Source organism: Hyperolius riggenbachi, chromosome 4 (genome assembly GCF_040937935.1).
Source record: "Hyperolius riggenbachi isolate aHypRig1 chromosome 4, aHypRig1.pri, whole genome shotgun sequence".
Classification (NCBI taxonomy): Eukaryota; Metazoa; Chordata; class Amphibia; order Anura; family Hyperoliidae; genus Hyperolius; species Hyperolius riggenbachi.
Window position 1 is genome coordinate 36,410,244 of NC_090649.1, and position 16,543 is coordinate 36,426,786.

Below are 16,543 nucleotides of genomic sequence, written 5' to 3' on the forward strand. Positions count from 1 at the left end.
TGCAGTATCACCGATAATCAGATATATCTCTACCCTCTGGACACCTGAGTGATAAGAGTGTTTGGTGCAACAGTAATACTTTGAGGAAAGCACCCGTAAGAAGGGTGCTAGGCAGTATGAGATACTGCTAGAGATCAGGTTCCTTCCACAGGTCTGATGCTCCCCAAGGGGCGGAGCCAGGCTGAGAGTGGGAAGGACAGAACGTTAGTGACACCAATGAGGGAGTGTCACTGACGGATCTGTGAACTACCTCTTAACAGGCGAGATAGTTCTTGAGGTCGGGCAGGCCAGGTCATTAACACACGGACAGATAAAGTACAGAGACAGGAGACAGATGCAGAATCCTAAGACTAGCAGAGTTTGGCAACAGAGTATCAGAATGACAAAGGTACAGAATCAGAGATCAGAAGAATGGTCAGGAAAGCAGAAGGTCATAACAGATAATCAACAATGCCTAGACTTGAGTGTGAGCTCCTTGATTCTCAACACCCCTGGAACTAATCTAGATAATATAGATAATACAGATGGTACAGAATTCCTAGACTAAGGTGTGAGTTCCTTGGTCATCAACACCTTGGAAACTGGTCTAGATAACCACACAGATGATAACAGAATTCCTAGACTAAGGTGTGAGCTCCTTGATCATCAACACCTAAGAAACTGGTCTAATAAACACAGATACTGACAAGGTCTGAGTGCTACCACGTAGTGATCGCAACGCCAGACACCAGAGGAATGACCAGCAACCAGTATATATACACCAGCGCTCACCTGTGCCTCCCCTAAGTGCTGGACCAGTGAAAACTGAAAGAATTGTCAGCTGACCGGCCTGGTCAGCTGACACCCCTATGACTGTCATAAATGCTCTGCCTCTCTGTGCACGCGCGCGTCCTTCTGAACCTGTGTGGACTATCAGTCCCAGCCACACCAGACATGTGTTGTAATGCCTCTGCTGTTTTGGATGCGGAATCCGCCGCATCGCTGTCCGTGCGTGCGGCGTTTTCTCCGCATTCAGCAGTACTGACAGGCGTAGGCCTATGCGTGCAATCTGCCGCGTCGGACGCGGAATCCGCCACCCTGTTCTCTGGGTTTCTCCGCGCTCCGTCTGCGCGCAAGCTGCTATGTTGAACGCGGAATCAACCACCTTACTCTGATTACTTGCGGCGGCTTTTCCGCATTTTCTCACACAGGGTTAACAGATGTAGTGAGAGTATTCCCCCCTCCCCTCATGATTTACTGGTCTGACACCAATCCCTGACACTCCTCAGTGAGACACTTCTAAAACATTAAAGCGTTATCGTCACCATAAAAATCAAATTTCAACAGCAACTGGTCTGAGTGTATTAAGTGATAAAGATGCTAATCCTGCATTCAAAACTTTCAAAACTTTTTCTGCTGTTATGATTTGGAGTTATCACATACTTAAGGAGCCCTGGCCCTTTAGTAGTCATGCCAAAGAATTGCATGCTGGGGGTTCTTTTTATCTATAATCTATTCCTCCTCTTCCCTTTATTTCCCTGCCAATTGCTTATCTGAAACCTAATCCCCTACTCATTTGTGTTTACAAGCAAGGCTGAGGCGACTCAGCGATTGGAGGAGACAAGAAAACAAGTAAAGAGCAGAAATGACATCACGAGTTAGCCTTAACTGTGGGCAAAAGACATGGCCCCCACCAGGAACAGAATTCTCGTCATTTACTATATAACATTCACTGAAATCAAAACGTGGACAGTATAATACATGTGTTATGTAAGTAGATCAAGTATTTATCTACTTATATATGTGTTTTTTTTCCCCTGGCATAGTATGGCTAATCCTACTGCTTTAAAGGATGAGAAAAAGCAGGGTGAGATATGCAGCAGTACTTAGGAATACTTAGACAAGCTATTCCGTGTAATGATTGGTGTCAGCAAGTAACAGATTTCTGATTATGTGGTGATCTGCAGAATCACCAATAATACAAGTATAGCGTAAAGATGATGTGATAGCTATGTACACAGATAGGTGTTTGGTGCAACAGTAATACAGATATAATCTCCCCAGAGGAGCTGGTAGAGACAATACTACAGGTTGCTGCTTGCCAGTGGAACTGGTGACACTGGCAGAGCTGCTCACCAGAGAAACTGGTGATACTAACAGGCTGCTCACCAGAGGAGCTGGTTAGACAGACAGAGCTGCTGACCAGAGGAGCTGGTGATACAGACAGTACTGAAAACTCCTCACCAGTGACAAGGGCTCACTGGTGAGAGAAGAATAGTCAGACAATCGAGTTGGCAACAGACAGGCAGATCAGGAACAGAATCGGAAGGCAGAGGCAGAACTATGAACAAGCTGAGTTGGCAACAAGGTCAGATGAGCAGAGGTACAGAATCACAAGGCAGAAGGTATTTCAAGACAAGCAAAGAGTCATACACAATAAAGTACACAGCAGGGTCGGACTGGGACACCAAGGGCCCACCAAGGAAGTTTCAGCCTGGGCCCCCCCCCCCCTCTCCTCCTCCTCCTCCTCCCTCCCCCCCCCCCCCCCCATTTTGGGCTCACATACACATGTACTTTAGAAATTTTGCATGACTTTATGGTAGGGAATAGATTGTGAGCAATTCTGAGGACAGTCTCCAATAGGGATATGTCTAAATGCGAAACTAAATGGGTGTCACCATGCACTGGAACATCGGCGTGGTCATGATGAGTCATGGGCAGACTTAAAAAAAAAAAAATACAAAACACAAAATAAGTAGCGGCGTTATTCACAGAGATTAGGTCCGACCAGATACATTGTATATTCAAGTAGTTACATGCCTCATGATAATTCATCAAGTAGTCAAATTGCAGCAGATACCCCCACAAAATGCAATCAGGTTGACGGCAGATACCCCCACACAATGCAATCAGGTTGGTGGCAGATACCCCCACAAAATGCAATCAGGTTGACGGCAGATACCCCCACACAATGCAATCAGGTTAACGGCAGATACCCCCACAAAATGCAATCAGGTTGACGGCAGATACCCCCACAAAATGCAATCAGGATGACGGCAGATACCCCCACAAAATGCAATCAGTTTGGCTGCAGATACCCCCACAAAATGCAATCAGTTTGGCTGCAGATACCCCCACACAATGCAATCAGGTTGGCTGCAGATACCCCCACACAATGCAATCAGGTTGGTGGCAGAGATACCCCCACACAATGCAAGTCCCCCCCAGCTTGGAAGGGGGGGCAGAGGGCACAGATCAGCGGGGAAGCCTCCCCCCCTCCCTCACCTAGGGCCCCCCCTTCCGCGCAGCCCCCTCCTCGAGAAGTGCAGCCAGCAGCGAGCGGAGTATAGCTTACCAGCTTCAGATGATGCTATCTCCGCTCCGCATGCCGCTGCTGCCCTGCTGGTCTCTGTCTCCTGTAGTGACGCTGTCCAATCACGCTCTAGCAGGAAGTACTGCGAGAACGTGATTGGACAGCGTCACACACTACAGTCAGAGACCAGCAGGGCAGCGGCATGCGGACTCGGAGCGGAGATAGCATCATCTCTGTAGCTATTCTCCGCTCGCTGCTGGCTGCACTTCTGGAGGAGGGGGGTGCGCGGAAGGGGGGGGGGGGCCCTAGGTGAGGGAGGGGGGGACGCTTTCCCCCCCTCCCCGCCGCTCTGTGCCCAATTCCCCCCCTTCCAAGCTGTGCCCCCCTCCAGTGGCGTAGCTAGGGTGTTTGACACCCGGTGCGGATAATTTACCAACACCCCCCCCCCCCCCCCAAAAAAGCAAAGCGCGCAGCGACAAAAAAAATGGGTGTGGACATGACATCACATGGGTGGGGGGTAATTGTAATGTAACTGTAACAGTAAGGCAGTGGGCTAATATAGGTAGCCAGAATAGTTTCACTCAGCATAGGTTAGATATGACAAATATGACAACATGACAAATTCAGCAATCTTGAGGCCCCCAACAAGACAAATTCAGCAATCATGAGGCCCCCAACAAGACATTCAGTAACCATGAGGCCCCCAACAAGACAAATTCAGTAACCATGAGGCCCCCAACAAGACAAATTCAGCAGTCATGAGGCACATAAATAAACAGCATTTCACATAAATAGGCAGAATGCCCACTTAATATGGTAGACACCTCTCACCTGGCTTCTGAATTCTCCTCTACTGGCTGCTGTGCCAGGCAATACTGTTTTTGGCTGGATTGGGGATGATGTGTGGGCTGAAAGGCCTGGCGGTGATGCTGTGGCCGGCCTGGCGGTGATGCTGGGCTGTACTTGGCTGGTTGAAGTAAATGTTGGCCTGACTGTTGGTGGTGATGCTGTGGCTTTTTTGACAGTGATTCTGGGCTGGTTGGCTGGTGGTGATGCTGGGCTGGCCTGGATAGTTTAGGTAGTGACAGGTGCACCCTAGTTTAGGTAGCACCAGGAGCCTCCCAGCTTAGGTAGTGACAGGACCCCCAAGTTTAGGTAGCGACAGGAGCCCCCCAGTTTAGTTAGTGACAGATACCCCCCAGTTTAGGTAGTGACAGGAGCCCCCAGTGTTTGTAGTGACAGGTGCCCCCCAGTTAAGGTAGTAACAGGTGCCCCCCAGGGTATGTAGTGACAGGAGCCCCCAGTGTTTGTAGTGACAGGTGCCCCCCAGGGTATGTAGTGACAGGAGCCCCCAGTTTAGGTAGTGACAGTGCCCCCCAGTTCAGGTAGTGACAGGTGCCCCCAGTTCAGGTATTGACAGGCGCCCCCCCAGTTCAGTTAGTGACAGGTACCCCCAGTTTAGGTATGACAGGAGCCCCCCAGTGTATGCAGTGACAGGGACCCCCCCCCAGTGTATATAGTGACAGGAGCCCCTAGTTTAGGTAGTGACAGGGCCCCCCAGTATAGATAGACAGGTCTATAGGTGTCCCCAGTTTAAATAGCCAGATCTATAGGTGTCCTCAGTGGCAGCGGAGAGAGAAGAGAAGCGGTGGGGAAGGGAGGACGTTTCCCCCTCCCCCTTCCCTCACCTTGGGGCTCCCCCTCTCTCGCTCCCCCCTTTAGAATTAAGTGATGCGGCAGGCAGCGCCGCTGTGCCTGCCGCTTCTTTTCTCTCTCCGCTGCCACCCCAGGGCGGGCGGGCCAGCCACGTCCGGGTAGCTAGGGGGGGGCAGCAGCTAGCCAGGGGAGTGCGCATGCCCCATTTTGCCCTATGTAGGGACGCCCATGGCATGGTAGGCAGATAGGTAGCCGGGTAGGCAGTTATGTAGCCGGGTGGGAGGGTAGGCAGATAGGTAGCTGGGTGGGCAGTTAGGTAGCCGGGTGGGAGGGTAGGCAGTTAGGTAGCCAGGTGGGCAGATAGGTAGCTGGGTGGGCAGTTAGGTAGCCGGGTGGGCAGTTAGGTAGCCAGGTGGGAGGGTAGGCAGATAGGTAGCTGGGTGGGTAGATAGGTAGCCGGGTGGGCAGATAGGTAGCCGGGTGGGAGGGTAGGCAGATAGGTAGCTGGGTGGGTAGATAGGTAGCCGGGTGGGCAGATAGGTAGCCGGGTGGGAGGGTAGGCAGATAGGTAGCTGGGTGGGTAGATAGGTAGCCGGGTGGGTAGATAGGTAGCCGGGTGGGCAGATAGGTAGCCGGGTGGGAGGGTAGGCAGATAGGTAGCTGGGTGGGTAGATAGGTAGCCGGGTGGGCATTTAGGTAGCCAGGTGGGAGGGTAGGCAGATAGGTAGCCGGGTGGGCAGATAGGTAGCCGGGTGGGAGGGTAGGCAGTTAGGTAGCCGGGTGGGCAGTTAGGTAGCCGGGTGGGAGGGTAGGCAGAAGGGTAGCCGGGTGGGAGGGTAGGCAGTTAGGTAGCCGGGTGGGCAGTTAGGTAGCCGGGTGGGAGGGTAGGCAGATAGGTAGCTGGGTGGGTAGATAGGTAGCCGGGTGGGCAGCCAGTTAGGTAGCCGGGTGGGTAGATAGGTAGCCGGGTGGGAGGGTAGGCAGTTAGGTAGCCGGGTGGGCAGTTAGGTAGCCGGGTGGGAGGGTAGGCAGAAGGGTGGGAGGGTAGGCAGAAGGGTGGGAGGGTGGGCAGTTAGGTAGCCGGGTGGGAGGGTGGGCAGTTAGGTAGCCGGGTGGGTAGCCAGTGGGGGCCCCCGACTCCTATGCTCCCCCTCACCTGGGTGTCCCCCCTCCTTACAAGCCGCGGGGAGGGCAGCCCGACTGTTTTTTTTGTTTGTTTTTTTTCCCTTAAAAAAAACTATTTTCCCCGGGGGCCCCCTCCCTCACCTCGGACTCTCGGAGGGCCCCCTCCTGTTACGAGCGGCGGCCGGCGGGTACAGCAAACTTCCGGGGAGGTATAGCAGAAGATAGAGGTCCAGCTGCCTCCCAGTCGCTGTCTCCTCTATGCCGCTCGCACTAAACCAGGAAGCAGTGCGAGCGGCATAGAGGAGACAGCGTAGCCCGGGAGGCAGCTGGACCTCTATCTTCTGCTATACCTCGCAGGAACTTTGCTGTAACCGCCGCCGCTCGTAACAGGAGGGGGGCCCTCCGAGGTGAGGGAGGGGGAGGATAGGAGGGCCCCCCCCCCCCCCGGGGAAAATAGTTTTTTTTAAGGGACATAAAAAAAAAAAAAAACAGTCGGGCTGCCCTCCCCGGCTCTCCCATGCAGCGCACGCCTTCTAGGGGCCCCCAGGTCAGGAGGAGGGGCAGTCGGGTCGGGGCCCACCGATGGGACCGTCGGTGGTTCGGCGGCTCTGTCCGAGCCTGGTAATGAGGATAATATTACAACTATCAACAGATCCTAAACTAAGTGTGAATTCCCGTCTCCTGCCGGTTCTAACACACTTGGGAACTGACAAAGGTCTGAGCGCTAACACGAAGTATTCTCAACAGCAGACAAGTTGCAAGTGAATCTGCTGAGCTTAAGAAGCGGAGGAGACCCTGACGGCATGCCCACACTGATTAGCCAATGGAAAATGGCTGGCGTGTCCTGTGATGTCAGCCGACCGGCCGGTCAGCGGACGGCGCCTCCTCCCCGCATAAAGGTCCTGTCTATGAGCGTGCGCACGCGCTAATACAACCTTATGTGCTGCAGAAAGACCCGTCCTCGGCGTGCTAGACGCACGAGGAGCGGGAGAGTCACTAGGCAGAGCGGCAGAGGTAGCTGCGGTGGTAGCGCAGTTCACCGCAGCTGCCTCACCGCTGATTGTTACATTCCGATATCAGTATAAAAAGTTAACATCAATGTTTCCCCAAAATGTATTAATGTTTATCTGGTTGTATTTTATTAACACAGGGGAAAATGTTGCCCCCAATGGTGTAGCAACACAGTCCTCTACCCTCGATGGCTTGACCTCTGCCAAGAAGGCCATTGATGGAAACTTGGACAATAATTACCATTTCGGCTCCTGTGCCCACACCGGAAATGATGTCTCCCCCTGGTGGAAGGTGGACTTACTGCAGCCCCATACAATCTCCAAAGTCGTCATCACCAATAGAGGTGACTGCTGCTGGGAACAGCTGACTGGCGCCAGTATCCTTATTGGGAATTATGTGGAAAACAATGGAAATAATAATCCTAGGTAACTATTACTATTCATGTAGCTTTTACTTTTATGGTAAGAGAGTCAGTAGTTAGTATATTGACCTGGCTCCCCGGGGCTGTTTCAGTGGTAAGAAGACCACTTGCTGCCTGTCAGTACTTCTTATTCAGCCCAATTAAAGAATTATACACTGGTGGAGGGAAATAGAGATAGAAACATCTGGGAAACTGTCCCTAAGCATTAGGATATACTTTAGTAATTCAGTTCCCAACTCCACTGGCTGTGTGCTGGTGGCAGCTGTGTGACACCAAACTACTACGATTTAAAAGTCAGTATGACCGCTCCTAAAGAGGCCAATTGGGCCCTATCTACACTTACTACACATGGGGTTATTGACTTGCCTTTATTATTTTTTTTTACAGCTGTGCAGAGATCTACTATATACAGAACAGTGGCGCTCTGACTTTCCAGTGTAATATGGTTGGCAGATATGTGAAAATCATCATTAGAGGGAAGCAGCAACCCCTCACCCTGTGTGAAGTACAGGTGTTTGGTGTACCCCTTGGTAAGTGGAGTACTTCAATAGGAAATGATGGAGCCATGGTTGCTGGACGTCACCACATAAAAACACAAAATATATAATATACATAACAGAACTCATTAGATGCCTTATACACAATCAGGGGTGCTTGGATACCCCTTTTCAAAATTTGGATCCGATTTGGATCCGGATACCCAGATAACCGATCCGGGTCAGATATCCGAGTTCAAAATTTTCCAATCTGAATCAGATATCCAACCTCAGTATCCGGGCGGATTTGGATATCAGGATATAAAAACCGGAAGTGGCCTTTAAATTGCTTGAAAAACGTTTTTTAACCTCCTGAGCAATAATCCCGAGCTGAGCTCGGGGTATGTCGCGCAGGAGGACTTCTCAGGCCCTGGTGGGCCGATTTGCATAATTTTTTATTGTTACACGCAGCTAGCACTTTGCTAGCTGCGTGTAACTTCCGCTCGCCACCGATCCGCCGCTACCCGCCGTGCCGCGCAGCCCCCCCCCTCCCCGACCCCTTGCACAGCCTGGCCAATCAGTGCCAGGCAGCGCTGAGGGGTGGATCAGAACTCCCTCTGACGTCACGACGTCCATGACGTCGGTGACGTCATCCTGCTCCGTCGCCATGGCGACCGAGGAAGCCCAGCAGGAAATCCCGTTCTGAACGGGATTTCCTGCTTACTCTGATCACCGAAGGCGATCGGAGTGGGTGGGGGGATGCCGCTGCGCTGCGGCTATCATGTAGCGAGCCCTGGGCTCGCTACATGATTTAAAAAATAAAAATTTTAAAAAAATAGTGCTGCGCCACCTCCTGGGCGATATAATTGTATCGCCCAGAGGGTTAAGGTACATGAGGCATGTATGACCATTAGTTTTTTAAAGGGAAACACTAATTGATGATGTGGGGACTTAAAATTCCCCCCCTCCCCCCCAAAAAAGGCTGTCAATTGACATGAGGCCTAGGTTCCAGACAGCGTTCGTGCAGGCCACATTGTGTTCAAAGTCCAAGACTAGTGATGTCGCGAACCTCCAATTTTTGGTTCGTGAACCCTGTTCGCGAACCTCCGCGGAAGGTTTGGTTTGCGAAAAAGTTCGCGAACCGCAATAGACTTCAATGGGGAGGCGAACTTTAAAATTTACAAAAATTTCTACCGGCTGGAAAAATGATAGAAAACATGTTTCAAGAGATCTAATACCTGGAGGAAGACATGATTGAGTGAAATACACATCAAAAGGCCCAGGCAAAAATCTAGATTTCACATAAACCCCTATTTTAAGGTCAATGTTCAATTAAAAGCCCTCCTCCCCTTCCGCCTCCCTCCTACCAGAGGGACTCATCTGCCAGGGAATTATAGTATTTCAGAAGCCAGCTTACATACCATGGCTGGGAATTGAACCCAGGTCTCAGTGTGTGGTAGGTAACTACCTTAACCACTTGTACCACCAACACTATCAGCTGAAGCTAGCCTAGCATGTACCATTTATGCTCAATCCAACTGAAAAATTAGGTTGTTTAAGGATTTGTAGCATAAGCTAACTCACATTGGCTGGGAATTGAACCCATGTCTCAATGTGTGGTACGTAACTAACTTAACCACTTGCACCACCAACACTACATGCTGAAGCCAGCCTAGCATGTACCATTTATGCTCAATCCAAGAGAAAAATTAGGTTGCTTAAGGATTTGTAGCATAAGCCAACTCACATTGGCTGGGAATTGAACCCAGGTCTCAGTGTGTGGTAGATAACTAACTTAATCACTTGTACCACCAACACTACATGCTGAAGTCAGCCTAGCATGTACCATTTATGCTCAATCTAAGAGAAAAATTAGGTTGCTTAAGGATTTGTAGCATAAGCCAACTCACATTGGCTGGGAATTGAACCCAGGTCTCAGTGTGTGGTACATAACTAACTTAACCACTTGTACCACCAACATTACATGCTGAAGCCAGCCTAGCATGTACCATTTATGCTCAATCCAAGAGAAAAATTAGGTTGCTTAAGGATTTGTAGCATAAGCCAACTCACATTGGCTGGGAATTAAACCCAGGTCTCAGTGTGTGGTACGTAACTAACTTAACCATTTGTACCACCAACACTACCAGCTGAAGCTAGCCTAGCATGTACCATTTATGATCAATCCAAGAGAAAAAATAGCTCTCTCTCTCTCTCTAGGACTTGATGCCATTGAACTGAATTTTCAGCTTAAAACCATCAATGGATACCGGCAGAATTTCACAGGCAATTTCGGAATTCCGCCAGATTGAAAAAGCAATTCCGTTCCAACCAATTCCGCCTAAAAATTCAGGAAAATACAATTTGACCATCCCTACTAGAGAGAGAGAGAGAGAGAGAGAGAGAGAGAGAGAGAGAGAGAGAGAGAGAGAGAGAGAGAGAGAGAGAGAGAGAGAGAGAGAGAGAGAGAGATGAATCTACCTGGCTATCTGGGGTTCTCTTTGGACAACTGTTGAACACAAAAGGCAAGGCCATGCCTGGCTACAAATCCTTGAGCAACCTATTTTTTTCTCTTGGATTGAGCATAAATGGTACATGCTAGGCTGGCTTCAGCATGTAGCGTTGGTGGTACAAGTGGTTAAGTTAGTTACCTACCACACACTGAGACCTGGGTTCAATGCCCAGCAGGGGTTCAATCCCCAGCCAATGTGAGTTGGCTTATGCTACAAATCCTTAAGCAACCTCATTTTTCTCTTGGATTGAGCATAAATGGTACATGCTAGGCTGGCTTCAGCATGTAGTGTTGGTGGTACAAGTGGTTAAGTTAGTTACGTACCACATACTGAGACCTGGGTTCAATTCCCAGCCAATGTGAGTTAGCTTATGCTACAAATCCTTAACCACTTGAGGACCACAGTCTTTCTAAACCTTAAGGACCAGGCACTTTTTTTCCATTCAGACCACTGCAGCTTTCACGGTTTATTGCTCACTCATACAACCTACCACCTAAATGAATTTTGGCTCCTTTTCTTGTCACTAATAAAGCTTTCTTTTGGTGCTATTTGATTGCTCCTGCGATTTTTACTTTTTATTATATTCATCAAAAAAGACATGAATTTTGGCAAAAAAATGATTTTTTTAACTTTCTGTGCTGACAGTTTTCAAATAAAGTAAAATTTCTGTATACATGCAGCGCGAAAAATGTGCACAAACATGTGTTTGATAAAAAAAAAAACCCATTCAGTGTATATTTATTGGTTTGGGTAAAAGTTATAGCGTTTACAAACTATGGTGCAAAAAGTGAATTTTCCCATTTTCAAGCATCTATGACTTTTCTGACCCCCTGTCATGTTTCATGAGGGGCTAGAATTCCAGGATAGTATAAATACCCCCCAAATGACCCCATTTTGGAAAGAAGACATCCCAAAGTATTCACTGAGAGGCATAGTGAGTTCATAGAAGATATTATTTTTTGTCACAAGTAAGCGGAAAATGACACTTAATGACAAAAAAAAAAAAAAAAAGTTTCCATTTCTGCTAACTTGCGACAAAAAAAAAATGAAATCTGCCACGGACTCACCATGCCCCTCTCTGAATACCTTGAAGTGTCTACTTTCCAAAATGGGGTCATTTGTGGGGTGTGTTTACTGTCCTGACATTTTGGGGGGTGCTAAATTGTAAGCACCCCTGTAAAGCCTAAAGGTGCTCATTGGACTTTGGACCCCTTAGCGCAGTTAGGGTGCAAAAAAGTGCCACACATGTGGTATTGCCATACTCAGTAGAAGTACTATAATGTGTTTTGGGGTGTATTTTTACACATACCCATGCTGGGTGGGAGAAATACCTCTGTAAATGACAATCTTTTGATTTTTTTACACACAATTGTCCATTTACAGAGTTATTTCTCCCACCCAGCATGGGTATGTGTAAAAATACACCCCAAAACACATTGTACTACTTCTCCCGAGTACGGCGATACCACATGTGTGGCACTTTTTTGCACCCTAACTGCGCTAAAGGGCCCAAAGTCCAATGAGTACCTTTAGGATTTCACAGGTCATTTTGCGGAATTTGATTTCCAGACTACTCCTCACGGTTTAGGGCTCCTAAAATGCCAGGGCAGTATAGGAACCCCACAAATGACCCCATTTTAGAAAGAAGACACCCCAAGGTATTCCGTTAGGAGTATGGTAAGTTCATAGAAGATTTTATTTTTTGTCAAAAATTAGCAGAAAATTGATTTTTATTGTTTTTTTCACAAAGTGTCATTTTCCACTAACTTGTGACAAAAAATAAAATCTTCTATGAACTCGCCATACACCTAACTGAATACCTTGGGGTGTCTTCTTTCTAAAATGGGGTCATTTGTGGGGTTCCTATACTGCCCTGGCATTTTAGGGGCCCTAAACCGTGAGGAGTAGTCTGGAAATCAAATTCCGCAAAATGACCTGTGAAATCCTAAAGGTACTCATTGGACTTTGGGCCCTTTAGCGCAGTTAGGGTGCAAAAAAGTGCCACACATGTGGTATTGCCGTACTCGGGAGAAGTAGTAAAATGTGTTTTGGGGTGTATTTTTACACATACCCATGCTGGGTGGGAGAAATAACTCTGTAAATGGACAATTGTGTGTAAAAAAATCAAAAGAGTGTCATTTACAGAGGTATTTCTCCCACCCAGCATGGGTATGTGTAAAAATACACCACAAAACACATTGTACTACTTCTCCCGAGTACGGCGATACCACATGTGTGGCACTTTTTTGCACCCTAACTGCGCTAAAGGGCCCAAAGTCCAATGAGTACCTTTAGGATTTCACAGGTCATTTTGCGGAATTTGATTTCCAGACTACTCCTCACGGTTTAGGGCCCCTAAAATGCCAGGGCAGTATAGGAACCCCACAAATGACCCCATTTTAGAAAGAAGACACCCCAAGGTATTCCGTTAGGTGTATGGCGAGTTCATAGAAGATTTTATTTTTTGTCACAAGTTAGTGGAAAATGACACTTTGTGAAAAAAACAATAAAAATCAATTTTCCGCTAACTTTTGACAAAAAATAAAATCTTCTATGAACTTACAATACTCCTAACGGAATACCTTGGGGTGTCTTCTTTCTAAAATGGGGTCATTTGTGGGGTTCCTATACTGCCCTGGCATTTTAGGGGCCCTAAACCGTGAGGAGTAGTCTGGAAATCAAATTCCGCAAAATGACCTGTGAAATCCTAAAGGTACTCATTGGACTTTGGGCCCTTTAGCGCAGTTAGGGTGCAAAAAAGTGCCACACATGTGGTATCGCCGTACTCGGGAGAAGTATTACAATGTGTTTTGGGGTGTATTTTTACACATACCCATGCTGGGTGGGAGAAATAACTCTGTAAATGGACAATTGTGTGTAAAAAAATCAAAAGATTGTCATTTACAGAGGTATTTCTCCCACCCAGCATGGGTATGTGTAAAAATACACCACAAAACACATTGTACTACTTCTCCCGAGTACGGCGATACCACATGTGTGGCACTTTTTTGCACCCTAACTGCGCTAAAGGGCCCAAAGTCCAATGAGTACCTTTAGGATTTCACAGGTCATTTTGCGGAATTTGATTTCCAGACTACTCCTCACGGTTTAGGGCCCCTAAAATGCCAGGGCAGTATAGGAACCCCACAAATGACCCCATTTTAGAAAGAAGACACCCCAAGGTATTCCGTTAGGAGTATGGTGAGTTCATAGAAGATTTTATTTTTTGTCACAAGTTAGTGGAAAATGACACTTTGTGAAAAAAACAATAAAAATCAATTTTCCGCTAACTTTTGACAAAAAATAAAATCTTCTATGAACTTACCATACTCCTAACGGAATACCTTGGGGTGTCTTCTTTCTAAAATGGGGTCATTTGTGGGGTTCCTATACTGCCCTGGCATTTTAGGGGCCCTAAACCGTGAGGAGTAGTCTGGAAATCAAATTCCGCAAAATGACCTGTGAAATCCTAAAGGTACTCATTGGACTTTGGGCCCTTTAGCGCAGTTAGGGTGCAAAAAAGTGCCACACATGTGGTATCGCCGTACTCGGGAGAAGTAGTACAATGTGTTTTGGGGTGTATTTTTACACATACCCATGCTGGGTGGGAGAAATAACTCTGTAAATGGACAATTGTGTGTAAAAAAATCAAAAGATTGTCATTTACAGAGGTATTTCTCCCACCCAGCATGGGTATGTGTAAAAATACACCACAAAACACATTGTACTACTTCTCCCGAGTACGGCGATACCACATGTGTGGCACTTTTTTGCACCCTAACTGCGCTAAGGGGCCCAGAGTCCAATGAGTACCTTTAGGCTTTACAGGGGTGCTCAAAATTTAGCACCCCGCCCACTTGCCAGGACAGTTAACAAACCCCACAAATGACCCCATTTTGGAAAGAATACACGCTAAGGTATTCCATGAGGGCCATGGTGAGTTCATAGAAAATGTTATTTTTTGTCACAAGTTAGCGGAAAATGACATTTTGTGAAAAAACAAAAAAAAAACACAAAACCACAATTTCTGCTAACTTGTGACAAAAAATAAAACATTCTATGAACTCACCATGCACCTCACGGAATACTTTTGGGTGTCCTCTTTCCAAAATGGCATCATTCGTGGGGTCTGTCCTGGCATTTTAGGGTCTCTGCAATCATTACATGTATGGCCAGTATTAGGAGTTTCTGCTATACTCCTTATATTGGGCATAAGGGTAATGCACTGTGGGCTGAAAGGAAAAATTAACGTCAAACAATCAATCAATGTGGATGAAAAAATATCTGCCAAAAAATTTTGGAGAAAAAAAAAAAAAAAAAAAGAGGAAGGCGTCTGCCAGGACATAGGAGCTGCCGCCCCAAAAATCCAAACCCACCAGCTCGTATGCCCTGGCAAACCTGATTTATCCATTCACACCGATCGATGTGGATGAACAAATCATTGCCAGAGTTCTTTTTTGATACAAAGTGTTTGCCAAAGCATATGAATCCCCAACACCACTCCTCGGCCCATATGCCTCGGCAAACGTATCTTTTTGACTGCGGAGGAGAAATCTCGTCCTGCAGCGCTGCATGCACCGACTTATGTGTAAGCTGACAGACGCGCATTGTTCTGTCAGGATGCACCATCAGTGCTGCAGCTGATTGGTCGGTCTGGATAGAAAAAAGAGAGAAGAAAAAAGACAAAACAATACAAAAAGGAGGAGAAGGCGTCTGCCAGGACATAGGAGCTGCCGCCCCAAAAATCCAAACCCACCAGCTCGTATGCCCTGGCAAACCTGATTTATCCATTCACACCGATCGATGTGGATGAACAAATCATTGCTAGAGTTCTTTTTTGATACAAAGTGTTTGCCAAAGCATATGAATCCCCAACACCACTCCTCGGCCCATATGCCTCGGCAAACGTATCTTTTTGACTGCGGAGGAGAAATCTCGTCCTGCAGCGCTGCATGCACCGACTTATGTGTAAGCTGACAGACGCGCAATGTTCTGTCAGGATGCACCATCAGTGCTGCAGCTGGTTAGTCGTTCGCTCGGTCCACCTGGAAGGTTATTGGATGGAAAAAGGAAAAAAAATACAAAAAAAAACCAAAAAACAGGCAAGCAGCAAAGCAATTACTTCATTAACATTAATAAACTGAACTTTTTTAATAAAAACCTTAACATTGCAAACTAAACATTAGCTTCTTTGCTTACCTGTTTTTTGTTTTTTTTTGTTTTTTTTAACTTACCTCCCGAGGACAAACCTCTCCTCCCCCATGGGACAATGTGCGAAGTGCAAATCGCACAGAGTTGTGGCGAAGTACATTACGCATTTTGTCCCAAGTGAAAGGAGAGGTTTCTGGCAGCCCTGTGTATTACGCTCTCTCAAAACCAGATGTTTGGTTTCACACTGCATATTGACATATCCGGTGGGTCGAGCCCGCCGCACCGTATCGTCCAAAACAGACCTTCAGGGAATACCACAAGAGTAGCATTCGGCCTAGTAATGAACTGCGTCGCCATAGACTAACATGACTTCCGGGCCGATCGAAATTGCCACAGAAGCCACGCAGTAACGTAGGCATGCACTAGTGTTAAGTCAAGCACTTCCGGCGTAGGGGGGGACCGCAAAGTGTGACTTTCGCTAGGCATTTTGCCCTAACGCATCGCAGCAGTGTGAAATAGCACTGAGAGACCCTTGTGTGCCTACCGCTGTGTCTGTAGTTCCCTACTCTCTAATAGTGTACCTGCTCATGGTACCTCTCAAAACACTCCCCTAGGCATAGTCCAGGCTGGTCAGGGCAGCGGGGACAATAAACAGTGGTGTCACGCCTTGTTCCAGCCCTGCTGCAGACACGACAGCGTTTTCTTCGGATTCGGTGACCTGGGGTACTTGGAATCGGATAGGCGTAATGCCTTCCATGCAGCCTGCTAGTTGCATCTTGGGGTTGGGCCCGGGCACCTCCTGGATACAGGAGTTCCATAGTGATCTGTCTCTGAAATTGTAGAAACGATCCAGTTCTCCCAGCCTTACTGTAGAGAACAAAGCTGTTGTAAACTGCCA

General features: G+C 47.6%; 1 protein-coding gene across 1 annotated transcript in view; it reads left to right on the forward strand.

Moving 5' to 3' along the window:
- Nucleotides 1-16,543, forward strand: part of LOC137571164 (uncharacterized) — a 363,507-nt gene that overhangs the window by 55,656 nt on the left and 291,308 nt on the right. The window contains exons 3-4 of the mRNA XM_068279960.1: nt 7,224-7,509; nt 7,893-8,035. Of these exons, the coding sequence (XP_068136061.1) occupies nt 7,224-7,509; nt 7,893-8,035 (429 nt within the window). The remainder of the gene's footprint in view (nt 1-7,223; nt 7,510-7,892; nt 8,036-16,543) is intronic.